Raw genomic sequence first — 27,063 nt, 5'->3', positions numbered from 1 at the left:
CCTTTCATTGAGATTGGAATGAAAACTGACCATTTCCAGTCCTGTAGCCACTGCTGAGATTTCCAGATTTGCTGGCATATTGAGTGCAGCACTTCCATAGCAGCATCTGTTAGGATTTGAAATAGCTCAACCGCAATTCCATCACCTCCACTGGCTTTGTTCGTAGTGATGCTTCCTAAGGCCCACTTGACTTCACATTCCAGGATGTCTGGCTCTAAGTAAAGGATCACACCATCGTGCTTATCTGGATCATGAAGATCTTTTCTATATAGTTTTTTTGTGTGTGTTCTTGCCATCTCTTCTTAATATCTTCTGCTTCTGTTAGGTCCATACCATTTCTGTCCTTTATTGAGCTCATCTTTGCATGAAATGTTCCTTTGGTATCTCTGATTTTCTTGAAGAGATCTCTAGTCTTTCCATTCTGTTGTTTTCCTCTATTTCTTTGCATTGATCGCTGAAGAAGGCTTTCTTGTCTCTTCTTGCTATTCTTTGGAACTAGGTCCATACTATTTCTCTCCTTTATTGTGCCCATTTTTTGCATGAAATTGTCCCTTCGTATCTCCCACTTTCTTGGGGAGATCTCTAGTCTTTCCCATTCTATTATTTTCCTCTATTTCTTTGCATTGACCACTGAGAAAGGCTTTCTTCTCTCCTTGCTATTCTTTGGAACTCTGCATTCAAATGGGTATATCTTTCCTGTTCTCCCTTGCCTTTAGCTTCTCTTCTTTTCTCAGCTATTTGTAAGGCCTCCTCAGACAACCATTTTGCCTTTTTGCATTTCTTTTTCTCCGGGATGTTCTTGATCAATGCCTCCTGTACAATGTCACGAATCTCCATCCATTGTTCTTCAGGCACTCTATCTATCAAAACTAATCCCTTGAATGTGTTTGTCACATCTACTGTATAATCCTAAGGGATTTGATTTAGGTCATACCTGGATGGTCTAGTGGTTTTCCCTACTTTCTTCAATTTAAGTCTGTATTTGGCATTAAGGAGTTCATGATCTGAGCCACAGTCAGCTCCCAGTCTTGTTTTTGCTGACTGTATAGAGCGTCTCCATCTTTGGCTGCAAAGAATAGAATCAGTCTGATTTTGTCATTGACCATCTGGTGATGTCCGTGTGTAGTCTTCTCTTGTGTTGTTGGAAGAGGGTGTTTGCTATGACCAGTACATTCTCTTGTCAAAGCTCTGTTCATCTTTGTCCTGCTTCATTTTGTACTCCAAGACCAAATTTACCTGTTACTCCAGGTATCTTGTGAATTCCTACTTGTACATTCGAGTCCCCTACATTGAAAAGAACATCTTTTTTCGGTGTTAGTTCTAGAAGGTCTTGTAGTTCATCATAGAACAGTTCAACTTCAGCTTGTTCAGTGTTACTGGTCAGAGCATAGACTTGCATTACTGTGATATTGAATGGTTTGCCTTGGAAACAAACAGAGTTCATTCTGTCATTTTTGAGATTGCATCCAAGTACTGCATTTGGGACTCTTGTTGACTGTGATGGCTACACCATTTCCTCTAAGGGATTCTTGCCCACAGTAATAGACATAATGGTCATCTGAGTTAAATTCACCCATTCTAGTCCATCTGGGGGCTTCCCTGGTAGCTCAGTCAGTAAAGAATCTACCTGCCATGCAGGAGACCCGAGTTCGATGCCTGGGTCAGGAACATCTCCTGGGGAAGGAAATGGCACCCCACTCCAGCATTCTTGCTTGGAAAATCCTATCGCCAGAGGAGTCTGGCGAGCTACAAATAGCCCATGGGCTCAGAAGCGTCGGACACAACTTACGGACTAAACCACAAACCAGTCCATTTTAGTTCACTGATTCCTAAAATGTCAATGTTCACTCTTGCCATCTCCTGCTTGACTGCTTCCAATTTGCCTTGATTCATGGACTTAACATTCCAGGTTCCTATGCAGTATTGCTCTTTACAGCCTTGGACTGGACTCCCATCACCAGTCACATCCACGGCTAGGTGTTGTTTTTGCTTTAGCTCCGTCTCTTCATTCTTTCTGGATTTATTTCTCCACCAATCTCTAGTAGCATATTGGACACCTACTGACCTGGGGAGTTCATCTTTCAGTGTCCTATCTTTTTGCCTTTTCATACTGTTCACGGGGTTCTCAAGGCAAGAATACTGAAGTGGTTTGCCATTCCCTTCTGCAGTAGACCATGTTTTGTCAGAATGTTCCAGCATAACCCGTCTGTCTTGGATGGCACTTCATGGCATGGCTCACTCATAATTTCATTGACAAGTCTGTGGTCCATGTGATCAGTTTGGTTTGTTTTCTGTGATTGAAGTTTTCAGTCGGCCTGTCCTCTGATGGATAAGGATAAGAGGCTTATGGAAACTTCCTGATGGGAAAGACTGACTGAGGGGGAAACTGGATCCTGTTCTGATTTTCTGTTGATGGGTGGGGCTGTGTTCCCTCCCTATTGTTTGACCTGAGGCCAAACTATGGTGGAGGTAATGAAGATAATGGCACCTCCTTCAACAGGTCCCATGCATGCACTGCTGCACTCAGTGCCCCTGACCCTGCAGCAGGCCACTGCCAACCCTTGCCTCAGCCAGAGACTCCTGGAAAATAAAACTAAAAAACGTAAAAATACAGGCACACACAATCATAATGGCTAGTTCCATTAGTCATTAGAGTTCTGATATCACATATCCTGTCTCTGAAGAACTCCTGTGTGCACTCAGAACATAATTGAGCATGGAAGTAACGTTTAGAGTTGTTGTGAAAAGAGCATTGACCTCTTAGATCCCCTGGCCCAGTGGGTCTCTGGACTTCAGGAATTCTCAGGCCACACTACAGAACCACCATTTTAAACCATTGGCATGGTTGGATGTGAAATGATAAAGGGACTTTGTGTTGACATGGGGTTTAAAGTTTCACTTTTACATTTCTTGCTTGTTTCTTTGATTTCTCTTAAGAAATTTAGACCTTAGAGTTCCTTTTTTTTTTTTTTTTTTTTTTTTAAGCAAATATTTCTGTGTTGCATTCATTCTTCCCTCATGGTGCTCTGTGCTCTTTGGATCCAGTGTGGTCCTAGACTTATCCTATTTTCACATGGAAACAATTAGTCACCCACAAGACTGTCATGTCTCATATAAGTTTATGATGTCTATCCAGGGCTTAAAAAATCAGTTCTGAAGATATTGATAATTTGAAGAAAGATGATCTCATTGTAATTAAAGAAGTTGTCGTTGGTGGTGATGATCAGTCACTAAGTCGGGTCAAACTCTTTGTGAGCCCATGGACTGCAGCACGCTAGGCCTCCCTGTGCCTCACTGTCTCCTGGAGTTTGCCCGAGTTCATATCCATTGCATCAGCGATTCTATCCCACCATCTTATCCTCTGCCATTTCCTTTTCCTCCTGCCCTCAATCTTTCCCAGCATCAGGGTCTTTTCCAGTGATTCAGCTCTTCACATCAGGTGCCCAGAGTATTGGAGCTTTAGTTTCAGCGTTAGTCCTTCCAGTGAATATTCAGCGTTGATTTCTCTTAAGATTGACTGGTTTGATCTCTTTACTGTCCAAGGGACTCTCAGATGTCTTCTCTAGACCACTCTTTGAAAGCATCAATTCTTCAGCGCTCAGCCTTCTTTATGGTCCAACTCTCACATCTGTACATGACTACTGAAGAAACCATGGCTTTGTGTACGGACCTTTGTCAGCAAAGTGATGTCTTTGCTTTTTAATGTTTTCTAGGTTTGTAACATTAATTAAAGTAGTAGGATTCATTAAAGTGTTTTTAAAACCATGGTCTCTAGAGCACACAGTATTATAAGGCATAATGAAGTGTAAAATAAGGTAGATATACATTTTCTTAATAATATATTTGTATGTTGAAAAATAGCCATGTATGGATGTGAGAGTTGGACTATAAAGAAAGCTGAATGCAGAAGAATTGATGCTTTTGAACTGTAGTGTTGGAGAAGACTCTTGAGAGTCCCTTGGACTGCAAGGAAATCCAACCAGTCCATCCTAAAGGAAATCAGTCCTGGGTGTTAATTGGAAGGACTGATGTTGAAGCTGAAACTCCAATATTTTGGCCACCTGATGTGAAAAGGTGACTCATTTGAAAAGACCATGATGTTGGGAAAGATTGAGGGCAGGAGGAGAAGGGGATGACAGAGGATGAGGTGGTTGGATGGCATCACTGACACAATGGACATGAGTTTGGGTAGACTCCAAGGAGTTGGTGATGTACCGGGAGGCCTGGTGTGCTGCAGTTCATGAGATCGCAAATAGTTGGACACTACTGAGTGACTGAACTGAACTGAACTGATGTTGAAAAAATAATTATTGATAAAGTTCTTATGGAATATAGAATATGTAATAGAAGTTGAGTGAATCAAAATCAGTAATACTAGGCAATTAAAAAGTAGAAGAAATGAGACACACTAGTTTACATCTCTTCATGAATGATGGTGACATGTGAGATACTGTAAGCTGTGAAGGACTAGTGAGTTTCAGGGGAGAGGAGGACATGGAACTGATTCTCTGAAGAAAGACTTTGTACAAGTTAGTCAGAGTTGTATTCTCACATTCTCATAAATGGAGACTTTGTTTTCACATTTTTCAAATTGGGCTCCTGCTGCTTTGAGCCTCAATAATGAGACTTGTTTTTCCTGTGGTCATGTATGGACTTGAGAGTTGGACTGTGAAGAAGGCTGAGCACTAAAGAATTGATGCTTTTGAACTGTGGTGTTGGAGATGACTCTTGAGAGTCCCTTGGACTGCAAGGAGATCCAACCAGTCCATTCTGAAGGAGATCAGCCCTGGGATTTCTTTGGAAGGAATGATGCTAAAGTTGAAACTCCAGTACTTTGGCCACCTCATGCGAAGAGTTGACTCATTGGAAAAGACTCTGATGCTGGGAGGGATCGGGGGCAGGAGGAGAAAGGGACGACAGAGGATGAGATGGCTGGATGGCATCACTGACTTGATGGACGTGAGTCTGGGTGAACTCTGGGAGTTGGTGATGGACAGGGAGGCCTGGCGTGCTGCAATTCATGGGGTCGCAAAGAGTTGGACACGACTGAGCGACTGAACTGAACTGAACTGAACTGAATGAGACTTGTCAAAGAGCCAGGCATTTGAAAGTTGATGGTCAGTGTGCTTTGGTGTCCCATTCTATGACCAAAAATCAGTCAGCATCCACAGAATTTGGACAGAAGACTGTAATAGATAAAATGAAGATGAAGACTGCAGCCGTGTTCCCGGTAGGGAATTACTCGCTCCGTCAGCTATGCAAGTTGGATCTGCCAGGAAACACAGGAAGCAAAGAAGATAATGCAGAAGCCCAGAGCACTCAGCTGTGGGCCACCTGGGCACGGCCTTACCGTCCTTCTGATGGTTCCAAATTAGATTCTGTGGCAAAGTCTACCTTGTGCTGACTCCTTTTATGCAATCTACAGCCAATCAATACCTCTTAGCAAGGTGTTTGCATTGTCTCTCTGACCATAGTAATGCAATCAATAACAAAGAGAGTTAGGAAAACGTTAAGTTCGTTTAGGCTAGAATTTAGCATACACCTGTGAGTGGGTAGCAGGATTATGTTTAGAACTCTGGGACTAGTTGGGAGACTAGGTAGCCATCTAGAGACTGTCTTCTCAAAATGGGACTTTGTAGCAATGTTTTTATATGGCTGTCAATTCATAAGTATTAGTTATGATTATATTCAGTATAACTGCAAAAGCAACTCTGATACCAAATACTAAAATATTTCTTGTGTTTTCTGTGACTTCATATTTTTTAGAATTGGCTTTCCCAGTGGGAATGGGAGTCATGGGAAATTTGCTACATAGTACCTCCTTCTCACCTGTGTCCACATAGTATATCAACTTGTTTTAGTATTTGTAATGAATTAAAAGATGCTTACTCCTTGGAAGAAAAGTTATGACCAACCTAGATAGCATATTGAAAAGCAGAAACATTACTTTGCCAACAAAGGTCCGTTTAGTCAAGGCTATAGTTTTTCCAGTGGTCATGTATGGATGCGAGAGTTGGACTGTGAAGAAAGCTGAGCGCCGAAGAATTGATGTTTTTTGAACTGTGCTGTTGGAGAAGACTCTTTTTTTTTTTTTTCTAATTTTATTTTATTTTTAATCTTTACATAATTGTATTAGTTTTGCCAAATATCAAAATGAATCCGCCACAGGTATACATGTGTTCCCCATCCCGAACCCTCCTCCCTCCTCCCACCAACCCTCTGGGTCGTCCCAGTGCACCAGCCCCAAGCATCCAGCATCGTGCATCGAACCTAGACTGGCAGCTCGTTTCCTACATGATATTTTACATGTTTCAATGCCATTCTCCCAAATCTTCCCACCCTCTCCCTCTCCCACAGAGTCCATAAGACTGTTCTATACATCAGTGTCTCTTTTGCTGTCTCGTATACAGAGTTATTGTTACCATCTTTCTAAATTCCATATATATGCGTTAGTATACTGTATTTATGTTTTTCCTTCTGGCTTACTTCACTCTGTATAATAGGCTCCAGTTTCATCCACCTCATTAGAACTGATTCAAATGTATTCTTTTTAATGGCTGAGTAATACTCCATTGTGTATATGTACCACAGCTTTCTTATCCATTCATCTGCTGATGGACATCTAGGTTGCTTCCATGTCCTGGCTATTATAAACAGTGCTGTGATGAACACTGGGGTACACGTGTCTCTTTCCCTTCTGGTTTCCTCAGTGTGTATGCCCAGCAGTGGGATTGCTGGATCATAAGGCAGTTCTATTTCCAGTTTTTTAAGGAATCTCCACACTGTTCTCCATAGTGGCTGTACTAGGTTGCATTCCCACCAACAGTGTAAGAGGGTTCCCTTTTCTCCACACCCTCTCCAGCATTTATTATTTGTAGACTTTTGGATCGCAGCCATTCTGACTGGCGTGAAATGGTACCTCATAGTGGTTTTGATTTGCATTTCTCTGATAATGAGTGATGTTGAGCATCTTTTCATGTGTTTGTTAGCCATCTGTATGTCTTCTTTGGAGAAATGTCTATTTAGTTCTTTGGCCCATTTTTTGATTGGGTCGTTTATTTTTCTGGAGTTGAGCTGTAGGAGTTGCTTGTATATTTTTGAGATTAGTTGTTTGTCGGTTGCTTCATTTGCTCTTATTTTCTCCCATTCTGAAGGCTGTCTTTTCACCTTGCTAATAGTTTCCTTTGATGTGCAGAAGCTTTTAAGGTTAATTAGGTCCCATTTGTTTATTTTTGCTTTTATTTCCAATATTCTGGGAGGTGGGTCATAGAGGATCCTGCTGTGATGTATGTCAGAGAGTGTTTTGCCTCTGTTGTCCTCTAGGAGTTTTATAGTTTCTGGTCTTACGTTGAGATCTTTAATCCATTTTGAGTTTATTTTTGTGTATGGTGTTAGAAAGTGGTCCAGTTTCATTCTTTTACAAGTGGTTGACCAGATTTCCCAGCACCACTTGTTAAAGAGATTGTCTTTAATCCATTGTATATTCTTGCCTCCTTTGTCAAAGATAAGGTGTCCATATGTGCGTGGATTTATCTCTGGGCTTTCTATTTTATTCCATTGATCAATATTTCTGTCTTTGTGCCAGTACCATACTGTCTTGATAACTGTGGCTTTGTAGTAGAGCCTGAAGTCAGGTAGGTTGATTCCTCCAGTTCCATTCTTCTTTCTCAAGATCGCTTTGGCTATTCGAGGTTTTTTGTATTTCCATACAAATTGTGAAATTATTTGTTCTAGCTCTGTGAAGAATACTGTTGGTAGCTTGATAGGGATTGCATTGAATCTATAAATTGCTTTGGGTAGTATACTCATTTTCACTATATTGATTCTTCCAATCCATGAACATGGTATATTTCTCCATCTATTAGTGTCCTCTTTGATTTCTTTCACCAGTGTTTTATAGTTTTCTATATATAGGTCTTTAGTTTCTTTAGGTAGATATATTCCTAAGTATTTTATTCTTTCCGTTGCAATGGTGAATGGAATTGTTTCCTTAATTTCTCTTTCTGTTTTCTCATTATTAGTGTATAGGAACGCAAGGGATTTCTGTGTGTTGATTTTATATCCTGCAACTTTACTATAGTAATTGATTATTTCTAGTAATTTTCTGGTGGAATCTTTAGGGTTTTCTATGTAGAGGATCATGTCATCTGCAAATAGTGAGAGTTTTACTTCTTCTTTTCCAATTTGGATTCCTTTTATTTCTTTTTCTGCTCTGATTGCTGTGGCCAAAACTTCCAAAACTATGTTGAATAGTAATGGTGAAAGTGGGCACCCTTGTCTTGTTCCTGATTTTAGAGGAAATGCTTTCAATTTTTCACCATTGAGGATAATGTTTGCTGTGGGTTTGTCATATATAGCTTTTATTATGTTGAGGTATGTTCCTTCTATTCCTGCTTTCTGGAGAGTTTTTATCATAAATGGATGTTGAATTTTGTCAAAGGCTTTCTCTGCATCTATTGAGATAATCATACGGTTTTTATTTTTCAATTTGTTAATGTGGTGTATTACATTGATTGATTTGCGGATATTGAAGAATCCTTGCATCCCTGGGATAAAGCCCAATTGATCATGGTGTATGATCTTTTTAATGTGTTGCTGGATTCTGATTGCTAGAATTTTGTTAAGGGTTTTTGCATCTATGTTCATCAGTGATATTGGCCTGTAGTTTTCTTTTTTTGTGGCATCTTTGTCAGGTTTTTGTATTAGGGTGATGGTGGCCTCATAGAATGAGTTTGGAAGTTTACCTTCCTCTGCAATTTTCTGGAAGAGTTTGAGCAGGATAGGTGTGAGCTCTTCTCTAAATTTTTGGTAGAATTCAGCTGTGAAGCCGTCTGGACTTGGGCTTTTGTTTGCTGGAAGATTTTTGATTACAGTTTCAATTTCCATGCTTGTGATGGGTCTGTTAAGATTTTCTATTTCTTCCTGGTCCAATTTTGGAAAGTTGTACTTTTCTAAGAATTTGTCCATTTCTTCCACGTTGTCCATTTTATTGGCATATAATTGTTGATAGTAGTCTCTTATGATCCTTTGTATTTCTGTGTTGTCTGTTGTGATCTCTCCATTTTCGTTTCTAATTTTGTTGATTTGATTTTTCTCCCTTTGTTTCTTGATGAGTCTGGCTAATGGTTTGTCAATTTTATTTATCCTTTCAAAGAACCAGCTTTTGGTTTTGTTTATTTTTGCTATGGTCTCTTTTGTTTCTTTTGCATTTATTTCTGCTCTAATTTTTAAGATTTCTTTCCTTCTACTAACCCTGGGGTTCTTCATTTCTTCCTTTTCTAGTTGCTTTAGGTGTAGAGTTAGGTTATTTATTTGACTTTTTTCTTGTTTCTTGAGGTGTGCCTGTATTGCTATGAACTTTCCCCTTAGGACTGCTTTTACCGTGTCCCACAGGTTTTGGGTTGTTGTGTTTTCATTTTCATTTGTTTCTATGCAAATTTTGATTTCTTTTTTGATTTCTTCTGTGATTTATTGGTTATTCAGCAGTGTGTTGTTCAGCCTCCATATGTTGGAATTTTTAATAGTTTTTCTCCTGTAATTGAGATCTAATCTTACTGCATTGTGGTCAGAAAAAATGCTTGGAATGATTTCTATTTTTTTGAATTTACCAAGGCTAGCTTTATGGCCCAGGATGTGATCTATCCTGGAGAAGGTTCCATGTGCGCTTGAGAAAAAGGTGAAATTCATTGTTTTGGGATGAAATGTCCTATAGATATCAATTAGGTCTAACTGGTCTATTGTATCGTTTAAAGTTTGTGTTTCCTTGTTAATTTTCTGTTTAGTTGATCTATCCATAGGTGTAAGTGGGGTATTAAAGTCTCCCACTATTATTGTGTTATTATTAATTTCTCCTTTCATACTTGTTAGCATTTGTCTTACGTACTGTGGTGCTCCTGTGTTGGGTGCATATATATTTATAATTGCTATATCTTCTTCTTGGATTGATCCTTTGATCATTATGTAGTGACCTTCTTTGTCTCTTTTCACAGCATTTGTTTTAAAGTCTATTTTATCTGATATAAGTATTGCTACTCCTGCTTTCTTTTGGTCCCTATTTGCATGGAAAATCTTTTTCCAGCCCTTCACTTTCAGTCTGTATGTGTCCCCTGTTTTGAGGTGGGTCTCTTGTAGACAACATATGTAGGGGTCTTGTTTTTGTATCCATTCAGCCAGTCTTTGTCTTTTGGTTGGGGCATTCAACCCATTTACGTTTAAGGTAATTACTGATAAGTATGATCCCGTTGCCATTTACTTTATTGTTTTGGGTTCGAGTTTATACACCGTTTTTGTGTTTCCTGTCTAGAGAATATCCTTTAGTATTTGTTGGAGAGCTGGTTTGGTGGTGCAGAATTCTCTCAGCTTTTGCTTGTGAAAGGTTGTTGTTGAATCACGTGAATACACCAGGATTCTTGGCCCCCGGAGGAGAAGAATTCAATCCGGGGCCAGAGACGAGGCTTGATTGCTCAGAGCTTTTGTGTAGTAAAGTTTTATTGAAGTTTAAAGGAGATAGAGAAAGCTTCTGACATAGGCATCAGAAGGGGGCAGAAAGAGTACCCCCCTGCTAGTCTTTAGCTGGATGTTATATAGTCACTAGCAGTCTGTTAATGAAAGAAAGGAATGTCTTAAAATTCAGATGGGCCATAAAATGATTAACTTGAATCTTGAAGAAGGGCAGACCACCATACAAATAGTTTCATTTACATAGATTAGGGGAACAATATCCATACTGGTTTGTCAAGTAGGTTCTGGGCCAAGAGGCGGAACCGACTTGGAGACAGAGTTTGGGGTAAAGGCATGGTACATTAGCATAGCTTAAGACAAACATTTTCATAAGAAAAAGGCATTGGTTATCTCTAGACTCGAGAATAGCTAACTTCAGGCGAAGCCGGGTGTCATTATGGCAACACAATATTTTAAGAGAAACCTCCCTTTAAATTTGTATAGAGAAGGAAAAAATATTGCTAGTTTGTTTCCTCCTGCCGCTTAAGAGAGATAAAAATGTCTGACACTTGCAGGCTATTTCCTCTATTTGGAGACCCCTGGCCTTCCTGCCTGTTATCCTCTCACTTGTCTGAAAAGCTTTTGATTTCTCCTTCATACTTGAATGAGATCCTTGCTGGGTACAATAATCTGGGCTGTAGGTTATTTTCTTTCATCATTTTAAGTATGTCTTGCCATTCCCTCCTGGCTTGAAGAGTTTCTATTGAAAGATCAGCTGTTATCCGTATGGGAATTCCCTTGTGTGTTATTTGTTGTTTTTCCCTTGCTGCTTTTAATATTTGTTCTTTGTGTTTGATCTTTGTTAATTTGATTAATATGTGTCTTGGGGTGTTTCTCTTTGGGTTTATCCTGTTTGGGACTCTCTGGGTTTCTTGGACTTGGGTGATTATTTCCTTCCCCATTTTAGGGAAGTTTTCCACTATTATCTCCTCAAGTATTTTCTCATGGTCTTTCTTTTTGTCTTCTTCTTCTGGAACCCCTATGATTCGAATGTTGTAGCGTTTAATATTGTCCTGGAGGTCTCTGAGATTGTCCTCATTTCTTTTGATTCGTTTTTCTTTTATCCTCTCTGATTCATTTATTTCTACCATTCTATCTTCTAATTCACTAATCCTGTCTTCTGCCTCTGTTATTCTACTATTTGTTGCCTCCAGAGTGTTTTTAATTTCACTTATTGCATTATTCATTATATATTGACTCTTTTTTATTTCTTCTAGGTCCTTGTTAAACCTTTCTTGCATCTTCTCAATCCTTGTATCCAGGCTATTTATCTGTGATTCCATTTTAGTTTCAAGATTTTGGATCAATTTCACTATCATTATTTGGAATTCTTTATCAGGTAGATTCCCTATCTCTTCCTCTTTTGTTTGGTTTGGTGGGCATTTATCCTGTTCCTTTATCTGCTGAGTATTCCTCTGTCTCTTCATCTTGTTTAAATTGCTGAGTTTGGGGTGTCCTTTCTGTATTCTGGCAGTTTGTGGAGTTCTCTTTATTGTGGCGTTTCCTCACTGTGTGTGGGTTTGTACAGGTGGCTTGTCAAGGTTTCCTGGTTAGGGAAGCTTGTGTCGGTGTTCTGGTGGGTGGAGCTGTATTTCTTCTCTCTGGAGTGCAATGAAATGTCCAGTAATGATTTATGAGATGTCTATAGTTTTGGGGTGACTTTGGGCAGCCTGTATCTTGAAGCTCAGGGCTGTGTTCCTTTGTTGCTAGAGAATTTGTTTGGTATGTCTTGCCCTGGAATTTATTGGCCCTTGTGTGGTGCTTGGTTTCAGTGTCGGTATGGATGCATTTGATGAGCTCCCGTCAATTAATGTTCCTTGGAGTCAGGAGTTCCCTGGAGTCAGGGTTTGGACTTAAGTCTCCTGCTTCCGGTTATCGGTCTTATTTTTACAGTAGTTTCAAAACTTCTCCTTCAATACAGCACCATTGATAAAACATCTACATTAAAGATGAAAAGTTTCTCTACAGTGAGGGTCACTCAGAGAGGTTCACAGGGTTACATGGAGAAGAGAAGAGGGAGGAGGGAGTTAGAGGTGACCCAAATGAGATGAGGTGAATCAATAGTGGAGAGAGTGGGCTAGCCAGTAGTCACTTCCTTATGTGCACTCCACAACTGGACCACTCAGAGATGTTCACGGGGTTATACAGAGAAGAGAAGAAGGAGGAAGGTAACAGAGGTGGCCAGAAGGATAAAAGGGGGGAATGAAAAGGAGGGAGACAGATCCAGCCAGTAATCAGTTCCCTAAGTGTTCTCCACCGTCTGGAACACACAGAATTTCACAGAGTTGGGTAGAGTAGAGAGGGGTTAGGGAGGAGACACAGGCGACCTGGTGGAGAAAAAGGAGAGTCCAAAGGGAGAGAGAGCAATTAAGCCAGTAATCTCACTCCCTAGTGAAAAATGGGTCCTGAAGATTGGGTCCTTAAAGGTACAAAATTGGTAACAAATGCATAAAAGCAAAAATTAAAAATCTAGAGTAGAGTTTGGAATTTCAAAAATATGATGTTAAAGAAAAGAAGAAGGAAAAGAAAGAGAGAAAAAACGAACAAACAAAAACAAACAAGGTCACGAAAATTATAAAGAAAGTACAGGTACAAAATTGATAACTAATACCAGAAAGCAAAAATTAAAAATCTAGAGTAGAGTTTGGAATTTCAAAAATACAATGTTAAAGAAAAGAAGAAGGAAAAGAAAGAGAGAAAAAACGAACAAACAAAAACAAACAAGGTCGCGAAAATTATAAAGAAAGTACAGGTACAAAATTGATAACTAATACCAGAAAGCAAAAATTAAAAATCTAGAGTAGAGTTTGGAATTTCAAAAATACAATGTTAAAAAAAAAAAAAGAAGAAGAAGAAGAAGAAAAATAAAGAGAGAAAACAAACAAACAAATACGAACAATGTCACAAAAATTATAAAGAAAATACAGGTACAAAATTGATATCAAATACCAAAAAGCATAAATTAAAAATCTAGAGTAAAGTTTGGAATTTCAGATATACAATGTTATATAAAAGAAGAAGAGAAAGAAACAGAGAAGGAAAAAAAAAAAAAGTCAGAAATTATATTAAAAAAAAAAACTATAGGTACAAAATTGATAAAATATACCAAAAAGTGAAAATTAAAAATCTAGAGTAGAGTTTGGAATTTCAAAAATACAATGTTAAAGAAAAGAAGAAAAAAACAAAAACAAACAAAAAACAAGGTCAAAAAATTATAAAATATATATATATGAAGTTTGCTGAAGAAGAAAAAAATAGGGTCTTTTTTTTTTTTTTGCAAAGTAATAGGTTATAAAAGTGAAATTTAAAGGAACAATAGAGGACTTAAAAAAATTTTTTTTTAATTAAAAAAAAAAAAAGGAAAGAATGATCGTAAAAATAATAAAAATATATCTAGGACTTTTTTGTTTTTTTTTTTTTTGTGGGTGTTGTGGGTTCAGTTCATTTTTGGCTAGTTCCTTGGTCAGATTTATATTTCTCAAGATCTATAGGCCCCTTCCTATGTAGTCCGTAGTAACCACAGGGTTTTGATCTATTGCCTGTAGCTTCCAAGGCGTTTCCCTCTGTTATATCTTCTTCTGTTTGCTAGTCTCTTCAGTATCTGGTTTCCGCCCTGACACAAAGGGCACGGTGGAGGACACTTTTTTTTCTTTTTTTTTTTTTTTTAGGCTTACTTGTTCAGTCGCGCTGTGGGGAGGGAGGGAGGGAGGGATGCTGCAAACAAATAACACTGGCGTGGGCTCGCAGTGCCTCAGCCACCCTGGGTCTGCCCCTGCTCACGGCGCATGTAGCCTCCCTGTCCACACTGCTCGGACTCTAGGTTGTTCCGCCGGGAACAATCCGAGGCTGGCCCTGGGCTGCATGCACCTCCCAGGTCCAAGCCGCTCAGGTTCAGGCACTCGGGTAGTCCTCAGAGGCGCAGACTCAGTTGGGCCTGCGTTTTGTGCTCTTCCCAGGTCCGAGCAGCTCAGGTGATGAGGTGTTTGGCGAGCGCCAATGCTGCGACTTATCGCCTCCCCGCCACTCGGTTATCTGGGTGTTAAAACCGGCGCACCTTCTCAGGCAGATGTTGACCGTCCAGACCCCCAAGAAGTTTTAGTTAGCAAAGAAGCCTGCTTACAGTTTTATAGATAATGTCTCTCTGGGGCTGTGATTGCCCCCTTCCGGCTCTGGCTGCCTGTCACCGGAGGGGGAAGATCTGCAGCCGGCTATCTCTGTTCAGTCCTTTGTTCCGTGCGCGGGCCTGGCGGTCTTAGGTTAGGGTTGGCTTTTCGCGTGGTAGATATCCCACAGTCTGGTTTGCTAGCCCAAATTATTTCGCTCAGATAGCGCTCAGGGTATTCAGGCCAGATTCTTACTCTCAGTGATGCAGCCCACGCCGCGCCTCCCTGCCCAGCCCCGGCTTGCTAATGGCGGATGCAGGCGTCTGCGCTGCTTCTCCGCTGGGGGAGTTACCGTAGGGCTCGCAATCTGCGAGTTTTAATTGTTTATTTATTTTTTCTCCCTGTTATGTTGCCCTCTGTGCTTCCAAAGCTCGGCACAGATTTGGCAGTGAGAAGGTTTCCTGGTGTTTGGAAACTTCTCTCTTTTTAAGATTCCCTTCCCGGGACGGAACTCCGTCCCTCCCTCTTTTGTCTCTTTTTTTTTGTTTTTAATATTTTTTCCTACCTCCTTTTGAAGAGTTGGGTTGCTTTTCTGGGTGCCTGATGTCCTCTGCCGGCATTCAGAAGTTGTTTTGTGGAATTTACTCGACGTTTAAATGCTCTTTTGATGAATTTGTGGGGGAGAAAGTGTTCTCCCCGTCCTACTCCTCCGCCATCTTGGCTCCTCCCCGCTGGAGAAGACTCTTGAGAGTCCCTTGGACTGCAAGGAGATCCAACCCATCCATTCTAAAGGAGATCAGCCCTGGGTGTTCTTTGGAAGGAATGATGCTAAAGCTGAAACTCCAGTACTTTGGCCACCTCATGCAAAGAGTTGAGTCAGTGGAAAAGACCCTGATGCTGGGAGGGAGTCGGGGCAGGAGGAGAAGGGGACGACAGAGGATGAGATGGCTGGATGGCATCACTGACTTGATGGACATGAGTCTGAGTGAACTCTGGGAGTTGGTGATGGACAGGGAGGCCTGGCGTGCTGCAATTCATGGGGTCACAAAGAGTCGGACACGACTGAGCGACTGAGCTGAACTGAACTGAAGAGTTCACAAGGGAGGTTGGTATAAAGGAGTGCTGTATCACTTAAAAGCAGTATACAGAAAGTCAATTCTGATTCTACTCGGATGCCCAGTCTATTGAGTAACCACGTCTAATAATGTGTTGTCCATAAATACTAGTTAATGCCCTTAATCAGTCATACGGTCAGGACTATGGTAAGAAGTCATCCACTGTTTCTTTTTCCACTCCTGTACTTTTTTCTTTTCTATCCTCACCTTGCATTTACAGAATATTCTCAGTTATCTCCTAGAATAGTGACTACAGGCTCTAAACTCAACATGTTTTGTCTTTTTTTCTTTTAATCTATACAACTGAGTCATTTGCTCTTGTTTCTCTGTGAGCTTGGTAGGTCCAGGAAAAACAAATTCAAATAAAATGCCTACATGAGTCCCTTCAACACTGGACGATGTGAGGTAGGAAAACTACAAAATAGATAGAAGCCACTTCAATCAGTTCATGTTGATCATTTTTTTTCAGTCAATACATTTTATAAAACAACGAGCAGTACCTACTCCTTCAGGGTCCCTGGATTTGTACATTTATTGGTTTCTTAAAGATTTATTCTATACTGTACCCTGAAAATTTTATATCCTAAATTTTTCTGTAAACATTCCCTGAGTTCAGGCCTGCATCACCTTGTTATTCCCAGTATTAATTCCTTCAGATTCGTCTTCCTCCAGTTATTCGTGTGCCTTTCAGATTCCTCCCTCCCATGGTGTTTAGAGTCACCAATCTCAAAAGCACAAGTGACCATGAGGCACTCTGAGTCACGTTAATGTCTAGACCTCTTAAGGCACCACTGATGCTCTCACAGTCTGACTTCTGCCTGACCCTCTGTCTCTAGCCCTTTCAGTCCTTTGCTCTAGAATTCTGAACTGCTGCTGGTGCCCTCGTCACTTGTCCCTGTTGTTGTTCAGTCGCTCAGTCCTGTCTGATTCTATGCAGCCCCATGGACCGCAGCACACCAGGCTTCCCTGTCCTTCACCATCTCCCAGCGCTTGCTCAACTCACGTTCATGGAGTCGGTGATGCCATCCAAACATCTCATCCTCTGTCATTCCCTTCTCCTCCCGACTTCAACCTTTCCCAGCATCAGGGTCTTTTCTAATGAGTCAGCTCTTCGAATCCAGTGGCCAAAGTAATGGAGCTTCAGTGCCAGCGTCAGTCTTTCCAATGAATGTTCAGAACTGATTTTGTTTAGGATTGACTGGTTGGATCTCCCTGCAGTCCAAGGGACTGTCATGAGTCTTTTCGAACACCACAGTTGAAAAGCATCAGTTCTTCGGTGCTCAGTCTTCTTTTTGGTCCAACTCTCATATCCATACATGACTACTGGAAAAGCTTTTGCTTTGACTAGACGGACCTTTGTCAGCAAAGTAACGTCTTTGCTTTTTAATATGTGAAGTTTGTCATACCTATATCTTTTCTTCCAAGGAGCAGGTGTCCTTTAATTTCACGACTGCAGTCACCATCTGCATTTCTTTTGGAGCCCAAGAGAATAAAGTCTGTTTCTGTTCTCATTGTTTCCTATCTCTTTGCCACAAAGTGATGGGACCGGATGCCATGACCTTCGTCAGTCCCATCCCTTCACTTTGGACAGATATCTACCCTGTGGTGTGTGTGCTTCTCTCCCCATCTTGCTACAGCCTGAAATGCTCTCCCTCTCGTGCCTTCTGTTCCCTTGAACTGTGTAAGTCTGCACTCAGGCATTATCTCTAGAAAAGCCATCCCTGACACATTTTTCTACATTTTTCGTTAAACTCCGGTGTCTAGTACTGAGCGTAAACCCAAGAAATAATTATTGAATAAGAGACACTGGGGCTCTGTATCAACCTAGAGGGGTGGGATGGGGAGGGAGATGAGAAAGAGGTTCAAAAGGGGCGATATATGTGTACCTATGGCTGATTCATTTTGAGCTTTTACAGAAAACAACAAAATTCTGTAAAGCAGTCATCCTTCAATAAAAAAATAAATTAAAAAAAAAAAAACACGATATATACCGAGGTGACTTTTAAGAGTTTGTCCTCTGCAGCCTAGGAGCCAAGAGGATAGACATGTAAAGAAATAATTTACAGTCCAGATCTATATCTATCACTAGGAAAATCTAGAAAGATACACTAGAAAAATCTTTAAAGTACTAAGGTAGCTACAAGGAAAGGCATACCTCTTTATCAGGGGAAAGATGGCAGTAATTAAAGACAACTTCACAAAGCAGGTTGAGCCTTAAAAGATGAAAAGTAATTTGTCAGAAGAGTAGAGGGAAGCATTTCAGATGAAGGAACTGATAAAAGCTAAAAAGTAAGAGGAATTTTATAAACCATGAATAATGTTGCAGTTGATGCTTGGCGTGTTGTTAAAAAGGTCCTGTTATGAAGTAGAGAAGAGACTGTATGGTGACTTTATATGTCTGTCCTGTATTTTGTTTGGTTTCTGATTGTCTTGTTCACTGATGTTTGGATCAATCTGTGACTGAATCTTTGAGCTGTTTGTGTGCCTGTAACCTGGTGACATCTGGTATTTCCCAAATGGTTTGTTGAAGTTTTTAGGTCATTGGAAGTAGTTCTTAAAGAAGTAAATATTCAGCTGAAGATTAAGATTGATTTAATCTGTCATTTCATACAATGTTTTAGATCTATGTTTTAAATGAGGATTATGTCTTTTATCTAAACATTCTAAGTAATTTTAACTAAACATGCAGATCTGTCAAGAGAAGGAGACTGGGAAATGATAACAGAGGAAGAACAAGAAAAACTTGATGAAGATGAGAATAACCGTGCACAGGTATGTAAAACTGTAAATTTCAATTTCTGGTGTAGTACTGTATGAGAAAATGTGTATCAAACAAGGCAAGTTAGAATGGAAAGATAAGTTAAAACCCATCACAAATGAGTTAAAGCTGAAGTTCAGTGAAATTTTGTGAGGAATACCAAATTACCGTTTCTCCTGAGGAAGATCCACTACGTGATAACCCTAAAGAAGGAGCAAACCAAAAGGAAATATCTCCTAATCTCACAAATAATATACCTGATTGTGAGGAAAAAGATGCATTTGGAGTATCTGTCTCTCTAGTATTCCAAGCATTTCCTGAACAAAAAGAACCCAGTCTCAAAAATGTTTTTCTGTGGTCTGTAAACTCTGGGTCCCTTGGATAGACTTGTCGGTCATCTTCAAAGCTTTGTTTCCCTGAAAATAAAGTAGACGTTGAAAATTATCAACTAGACGTTGAACATGTGTTTAGGAAAATTGAGGAGAGTTTTTATAATGATACAGAAAATAAAAAAGTAGAGGAGCCGGTAGTTATATTCGAAGTGAAAGACCAAGAGATTGATATGCAGATGTCACAAAATATGAGGCAAGATCCCACTAATCGGAAATGAGACACAGGACAGGCATGTCATTCTAGTCTGTGGCTTGTCTACCCTGGTAAGATGAAACATATAATTCAAATAAAAATTCACATTCCCCTTGCTGTTGTTAGAATGCTGATCTGAAGAATAAAGCAATACAGGACTGGTTCCAGAAGCCACTGCATGCAGATAATTGCAGTGCTAGTGACAATAAAAGCATGGAACCCAAATTAGAAAATGGGAATTCTTCTCCACCTAATAGTCATGGCGCATCTGCAGTGTATGTAAATGAAGGATTAGAGAAGGATATGCAGAGGTTTAAGAAGGAAATAGACATGTTACAAGTAGAGTTGCTGGCTCTGGAAAAAGAGAAAATTTAACTTCCAAAAGAGTTTCTCATTTTCTCTTGCTTTGGTTTTTCTCTTTCTTGATGATGTGGTCCCTTTTGATTTTCCACTTATGAATAAAGCAGGGTCATCCAAAGAGGTAATTGTGTAGAAATCGAAATTGATTATTATCTCAATAACAGGAATTCAGGAAACTATTTTCATGGCTTTTGTCCTTCAATCAGTTCTAATATCTAATTCTTCTCCGTCAGTCTTTGTATGGACTGGGAAATTCATTTAGCTATGTACCATGTGGTCTTCTGAGCCAGAATAAGCACCAAGGAAATTGCTTAAGAAGAATAATCAGCTAGGGTTTTGCATCTTTTTTTTTCCTTTAACTCTGTTGGGTTAAATATAAGTTATATTTCCATAGAATGGGAAGAAAGCACTGACTGAGAGATGGGACATGAGCATGTGTTCCCTCTAATCTCTTCATTGTGGTTGAATATGTGATCTTCTCTGCTTTCCGCAATCGCTAGGCACTTAGATTTCCAGCATGGCCGCTTCAGGATCTTTTTAATAACAAATACATGTGCTCCCACATATGCTTTAATCAGCACTCAGATGTTTCTTTTGAGACAGACCTTTCCATTATGTTGTTTACTAAAATGTAGAAGTTTTGACATGTGTGATTTTGTTACATAGGTTGTGTGTGTGTGTGTGTGTGTGTGTGAAAGTTGCTCAGTCAGGTCCAACTCTTTGCGAACCCTTGGACTGTAGCCTGCCAGGCTCCTCTGTCCATGGAATTCCCCAGGCCAGAAAGAATATCAGAGTGGCTAGCTGTTCCCTTCTCCAGGGGATCTTCCTAAACCAGGGATCGAACCCAGGTCTCCCGCATTGAAGGTGGATTCTTTAATGTTTGAGCCACCAGGGAAGCCCACAGGTAGAATAAATCCTGAGCAAAAAAGGAAAAAAAAAATTAAGTGTTTACCTACAAAGGAGAAGACTGAGTTCTGAGATGCTGTGAGATTTTTCTTCTTCAGTAATAGGTTTTTTTAAATTGTTTGTTTGCTCTTTTGTGTAAGAGGTGCTTTGACTGAGTTTGAACAACAAACAAAAAGACACAAAAAAGAAACAAAAAACCTCTATGTGTTCTCCTGTTTAAAAAAAAAAAAAAAAAAAAGGAGATGAGCCCTACCCCCAACTAAAGCATTGAAACTGTGCCAAAGTCACGCTTTTAACTTATCTGATTAATCTGATGAATTCAGTTGGTAATATATAACATTCAACGTTCCAGAATTGTATCATCTCTTTTGGTGCCATAAAATGCTAGGGAGTGCCAGTTTAGGGGCCTTAAACAAAACCTTGAACATTCTTTGATTTTATTGCTGTTTTTGGTAAATAGCAATAAAATTGCTCCTTTCTGTTTGAGGAATTGCCTAGAGGGGCAATGCTAGGTAATTATTTCTATATCCTCTACCTGTAAGGTTTGATGGTTATTGAATGTGGAATTGGGAAGCATTACTTATATTCCAGAATTCCACACTAACTAACAACTCCTCAGTTTCATTCTGCTCCTTGTGTTTTGGTAAACTCTGGTTCATTTAATTTCATGAACACCGTCACTTTTTTGCTATTTCCCAGATCCAAGTGAAAAAAGAACTGTAAAAGGCAGAGGGGAAAGAATAGCTTTAGTGCAGAGAAGAATGTTTCCTTTCTGAGGTGCAAAGGTGTCACATCCTCTCCATCCGGCTGTTTAATGGAAAATCCAGGTAGTAAAGACCAAAGAGGACAGATTTTGTGTCTTTGTCTTTTTATTTCTCTGTCTCTGCCAGTCAGATGGGGAAGACAATATGAATAATTGCATCTTATTAAGAACGCCATTTTTGAAATTCTGGGAATTTTGTTTCTTTTCCTCAAACAGAAAGGAGCAGATTTTACAAAGATTTCAGTGACTTGTAAGTGATAAAATTAAAATAAACACAAAAATATTTTTATCACTTAAATTCAGGGTGAGCACTGAGTCAAATAATAAAATTGAAAACAAAGATCTTTATAATCAATACACAGCAATTATTCTTAGTGTCAAACTTCCATTAAAGGTTGAAGAAGAAAAGAAGCACAAAAGCAGTGAAGTGGAAGTATCAGAGAACGTATGCGATGCTGCTGATGAGAGTGGATCGTTTCAGCAGAGAAAGCGTGGAGGAAACAGCAACCAGGAGTTTCCTGCTATGCAGAATGAGGGTTCTGATAGGTAATCCTGTATCAATATTTAGCAGCACGTCCCTTCTTATGTTCCTATAAAATAATTTCTAACTTGAGCTAATGTTTGTGATGTACAGATTTTATATTTTACTAGAGATATGGTTATTTTTAATACTCTTGTCCTTTAGCCTTATTACTAGAGTTCCTTTGTTAACATGACACCATGGTACATATTAGAGTATTCTGGATTTGACTGCATATTTGCCTTACTCAGTGTGTTGTATATTTAAATGTGTTTTGTCACTAATGAGCATCCTTTCATTTCAGTCTGAGGACTTCTCCCAGCGTTTCTCATGAGGCGGGACTAGTGGTGATGAGCTCCCTCAGGTTTGCTTTGTCTGGGATGGTTTTTATTTCTCTTTCATTTCTGAAAGACAGCTTTTCTGAAAAGAGTCCCTTGGCTGGCAGGCTTTTCTCTCCTAGCACTTTGAGTGTGTCCATGGAGGAGGCCAGATTGCTGATGGTGGCGGGAGAGGCCATGAGGCGTCAGTTTTTCAGCCGTGAGGCTGCTGTCGCCGCATCATGCGGGTGGTTTAAAAGTGAGCTCTCCTCCCCTGGCCAAATATTTCCTTGGTTTCTTCTTTCATGGTATGTGTGCCTCGTGTCACTTAAAATACCACCTAAATTAAGTGTGGCTTTTTTCTGTGAATTCTCTTTTTCATTTATTTTTGGCTGGCCTGGGTCTTTGCCGCCACAGTGCTTGGGCTTCTCAGTGTGGTGGTTTCTCTTGATGCTGAGCGAGGGCTCTCGGGTGCTGGCCTCAGTAGCCGTGGAGCATGGTTTAGTTGCCCCATGGCACGTGGGATCTCCCCTGACCAGGACTGGAACGCCTGCCCCCTTATTGGCAGGTGGACTCCTAAGCACTGGACCACCAGGGAAATCCCTAAATTCACCATTATCATATTTAGTAGCAAAATAAAAAAATATAGTGTAAATCTACTTATGACTCCCACGTCTAAGAGTCAAGGCGCTTAGCCAGGGGACTCCAGGTTTGCAGTGTAGCCCTTGAGGTTCTTCTCAGTGTCTTTCCAGATGCATCTCTCTCCTTTCTTCCATGTATTTTGTGCTCTTCCTTCCAGGTTCCTCGGAAACAACCCAGATGCCCTGTGCCTGATGTTTGTGCTCACACTCAAATCTCCAAGTAGAATGATTTTCTCCCTTTTCTGTTTCTCATGATCTCCTCTCTTCACTTCTTCTGCAAATCCTTCTTTATTTCACTTACCACTTTCATATGTTGTTTTATATATCATATTGTATCATAATCGCATCTGTGTTTGAAGGAAGAATTTGTTTTCTTGCATATGGTTGGTACTCTATAACTATTTTGTGAATTAATCAATGACTTAAGATGGGTAAGAGTTGGAATTTTATAAGAATTGGGTTTTTTTTTTTTATTCTTTATCAGTTGAATTATCAGAAAACATTGGCTTTTTTGTGGACTTTTTAAAGTAGCGATCCTGGTCTACATAGGAAGGAAGTAAAGAAAAAGAACGATGACAAATGGACACCGGAAGAACATGTGATTGCACCAATATTTGAAAAGACCGATTCACTGACTGGTGGTCTGCTGCACGTGAATGATGACGGCATTTTAAGGGAAGTGGATCAGGGTGATGACAGGTACATTCTCCAGATTCCTTGTTTGTAGGGGAAGAAATGTTAGCACTGAATACTTCTTCTGGAAATACAGCAGCATTATACAGTGCTCAGGCCAAGACAAGAGATTGCTCAACTCTAGTGGACGAACCCTGCTGAAAGGTTGAGGTGAGGACCAGTGCCTTTGGCCGGAAGTCATTTCAGTAAATAGTCCCCTTGGAAGCTGGACTGTAACGAATACACAAAAACATTCAGTAGGGAATGTTATTGGGACAAGCAATGAAGAACTGGATGGTAACTGAAGAGGAATGTGGAGTTCACAGGTGTTTCTTGTTTTATGTTAAGAAGGGAGCTTCTAGAGTATGTATGCTGTTGGAGGGAGAAGGCAATGGCACCCCACTCCAGTACTCTTGCCTGGAAAATCCCATGGATGGAGGAGCCCCTGGGCTGCAGTCCATGGTGTTGCTAGGAGTCAGACACGACTGAATGACTTCACTTTCACTTTTCACTTTCATGCATGGGAGAAGGAAATGGCAACCCACTCCAGTGTTCTTGCCTGGAGAATCCCAGGGACTGGGGAGCCTGGTGGGCTGCCGTCTATAGGGTCGCACACAGAGTCGGACACGACTGAAGTGACTTAGCAGTAGCAGCAGCATGCTATTGGAAATGAGCCAGCAGAGGGCGTGTTTGTTTAGTTTAGTCTTGTTTGCATTTCCAATACTAGAAAGCTTATTGATTGTATGACATTATCTTTAAACTATTACATTAAACTAATTGTACATAATACTTCTGTTCCTGTATAGTTTTATGGTAAGGGCTTGTTCATTGGTTCTGAAGTGTAATATTCCTATGTAATGGAATATGCAGATGATTGCTTAAGTTAATTCTATCATATATAGATTTTCAAAAATTACATAATTGTGAATTTACACACACTTAGGCTATACTGAATAGGATATGGTCATTCCTTGATGATTCTAGTTGATAGTAACATGGTGAGTAGCTATGATTTTGTAAGGTGCTCTGAAATATCACATCATATTAACTTCATAGTTGTTTATAGATTCCAGGGAAAAGGGGAAGATTTTGTTTATATTCAACAGAAAAACATTATTAGCAGTCTTTCACATTATTCCTTTTGTGTGATAAAGATCTAAATGACAGAACCCGTGCTTCCTTTACTAAGCATGTCATTAACACATATTGTGTGCTCAATACATCTATGTCAGATGCATGAAGAAACAGCAGAATGGGTGAATGAAGGCCTATTGATGAATTTCTTTACAGAAAACAAAACTGTATTGACAGTAGATTTGCAGACTTGCCTACCTCTGAAGTCTTTAATTTTTGAGAAATATGTTTTAAGATTCAGAAATCATTATTTATAGCTATAGCTAGATCTGAAATAATCCTATAGATTCATTTGCTATCATATTACTTAAAAAGGCTTTTTGATATTACTTTCTCAGCATATTTGGGAAGAGCCGTGTTGAAGCCAGACTTCCTGGGTTTGAATTCTGGGTCTGTTGGTGACATGCTGAGTGGGCCTGGGCACGTTCCTCAGCCTTTGTGTGCTCCATTTCTTCCTGTACCCATCTCCCAGAATGACTGTGGGGATGAAAATGCCTTTAGGACATGGCAAGTGCTTCTAATAATGCATGGCTGATGCATAAGACGTCCTCCAGAGCTAATATCTTGGTTATTCAAATGGGTTTCTTTCTTAGAAGACTGAAGGAATACCTCCCAGATAGGTTGTATTGCCATAAAAGTTAGCTCTTCTGGAAAAGGACAGGTGCAAAAACACTGGTAAATTTTCCTATCATACAACGCAAGTAACTTTATGTTTTTCCTTTTCCTTGGATCTAACTAATGCTTTATTAATATTACTGATATATTTTCTGTGTCCTTTAATGCTGCTCTTATTTATTTCTGCATCCTTTATAGACAATTACTTGCCAATGCAAAGAGTTTATATGAAAAAGTTTAGGTATTGTTTATATTTTTGAATATTTAATATTAGCCTGAAAAGAATCATTTGTTCTTTTAGGCCTGCAAGGAAAACACCGTATGAAAAGAAGAAGGTATAGTAAAAAAATGAACTTTCAAAAATATTATCCTTGTCAAAAATACTTTGTCAAAGGAATAGTGGTAAAATAGAAAATCTTCCTTTGTTGTAGAGAAGTTTACTTTGAACACATCATTCAGAAACACTGTTGATAAAGTTATGCTTTTGATAAAAATCTCTTCTTTTAAGAAATGTCTGTTTTTGTTTTGTACAGAGTTTTATCACCTCTGTACACTTGGTATATTTATGCATATTTTAAGGACATTATGAAACAGTATTGTTTACGTGTAGGTCAAAGAACAAATTAATTACGTGAATGACCTGGATGACTTAACTCAGTCGTCTGAGACTGTTTCTGAGGATGGCGATGGGCTTTACTCTACGAATTCCCCGTTGGAAGTAGAACCTCTCGACGTGGGGCTTAAAGGTAGGACTGCAGTGTAAATGTTAACGGAAAGCCTGTCTGTGTGTCGAGGAGTGATATATGCACACCTTGTCAGTCTGCTCTAGAGCCAGGGATATGCTACAGTGCTGTGCATCCCAGAAGTTTGTTTTGCGTTAAAAGGGCATGAACGTGAGTGTATACTCTGAGCCACAGGCCTATGATCCTTCTCACTCACTGTACCTTCTGTTGACTCTTCTTTCCTGTGCCCCCACCCACGGTCAGGTCAGCATCATTTTCCTCCTAGAGTCTCTGAAATACTCTCAGGACTTCTTTCCCTGCCACTCCACCTGGCAGAACCTCGGTCTGCATAGCAACTGTAATTATTGCCTATTTGTAAACATTCAGGTCTCATCATGCTACCCCCTTGCTTCAAGCCCTACTGTTGCCTCTCTTTGCTGCGTGGTTAAAGGTCACAATTGTGTGGTTCCATCTGGTTTGAGTTTTCACCCTTCTTTCTACATGAATTCTAGAATCAGCTTGTCAGTTCCCTAAAATGTCTGCTGGTCTTAACATTTTCATTTTCTTTCAGTTCAAAATACTTTGTTATTTTCTCTTTTCATTACCTCTTTGATCCAAGGGTTATTTAGATCCGTGTGACTTAGTTTCCAAATATTGAGAGTTTTCCAGAGATCCTTCTGTGCTCTTGCTTCTCATGATGTGTTAGGTGCATCCAGAGGGGCCCTGGGGCTAGGGCTGATTATTTCCTGCCTTGGAGGCCAGACCTTGCTGACTACCCTGTTCATTCTGCTGGTACCTAGGAGTTTTTCCAGCCTGGCTCATGAGAATAGATAGAACTCCTGGGACTGAGTGAGCACCAGTCACAGGTTCCTGTAGTCTTTTCAGATGGTTTCTCCCTGGTCTCAAGTGGTTTCTCCCAGATGGGCACTGTTCATTCCTCTGCTGAATACCCGAGGGACTCCTCCTCAGATCTCCAGGGTCCTTTTTCTCTCTGTCCCACTCTCTCCTCTCCCGGTTCTGATTTGTGATCTCTGCCCACTTTGGTTTCACCAGACTGTCAGCTTCATCACCTCCTGTCAGGGAGTCTGGCTGACTCAGCTTCTGTTCCTTCTCCCCGTGTTGGGGCCTAGAAATTCTCTCCAGGCGGTGAGCTGGGGCGTTCCTTAGGCTAACCTGGTGTGTTTCCGGGATCATTGTCCTTCACTCCCTGAAGTCCTTTGTCATGAAATCATTGTTTAATGTATTTTGTCAGCGTTGTTTTTGCTCGCTCCACTCAGGAAGGTAAATCAGTAGCTGTTCACTCTGTCTTGGTTAAAAACATATGGCAGCTGGAGACTGTCCACAGGGTTGTT

General features: G+C 40.1%; 1 protein-coding gene across 2 annotated transcripts in view; it reads left to right on the top strand.

The window, feature by feature from the left end:
* Positions 1 to 27,063, top strand: part of LOC109567898 (ankyrin repeat domain-containing protein 26-like) — an 86,271-nt gene that overhangs the window by 41,985 nt on the left and 17,223 nt on the right. For both annotated transcript variants that reach the window (XM_070801944.1, XM_070801945.1), the window contains 6 exons: positions 18,408 to 18,490; positions 21,485 to 21,636; positions 21,915 to 21,974; positions 23,097 to 23,267; positions 25,291 to 25,324; positions 25,600 to 25,735. In XM_070801944.1, coding sequence (XP_070658045.1) covers positions 18,408 to 18,490; positions 21,485 to 21,636; positions 21,915 to 21,974; positions 23,097 to 23,267; positions 25,291 to 25,324; positions 25,600 to 25,735 — 636 coding nt within the window. The remainder of the gene's footprint in view (positions 1 to 18,407; positions 18,491 to 21,484; positions 21,637 to 21,914; positions 21,975 to 23,096; positions 23,268 to 25,290; positions 25,325 to 25,599; positions 25,736 to 27,063) is intronic.

The sequence above is a fragment of the Bos indicus genome, chromosome 13 (genome assembly GCF_029378745.1).
Source record: "Bos indicus isolate NIAB-ARS_2022 breed Sahiwal x Tharparkar chromosome 13, NIAB-ARS_B.indTharparkar_mat_pri_1.0, whole genome shotgun sequence".
Lineage (NCBI taxonomy): Eukaryota > Metazoa > Chordata > Mammalia > Artiodactyla > Bovidae > Bos > Bos indicus.
This window is presented reverse-complemented; position numbering and strand designations above follow the sequence as displayed.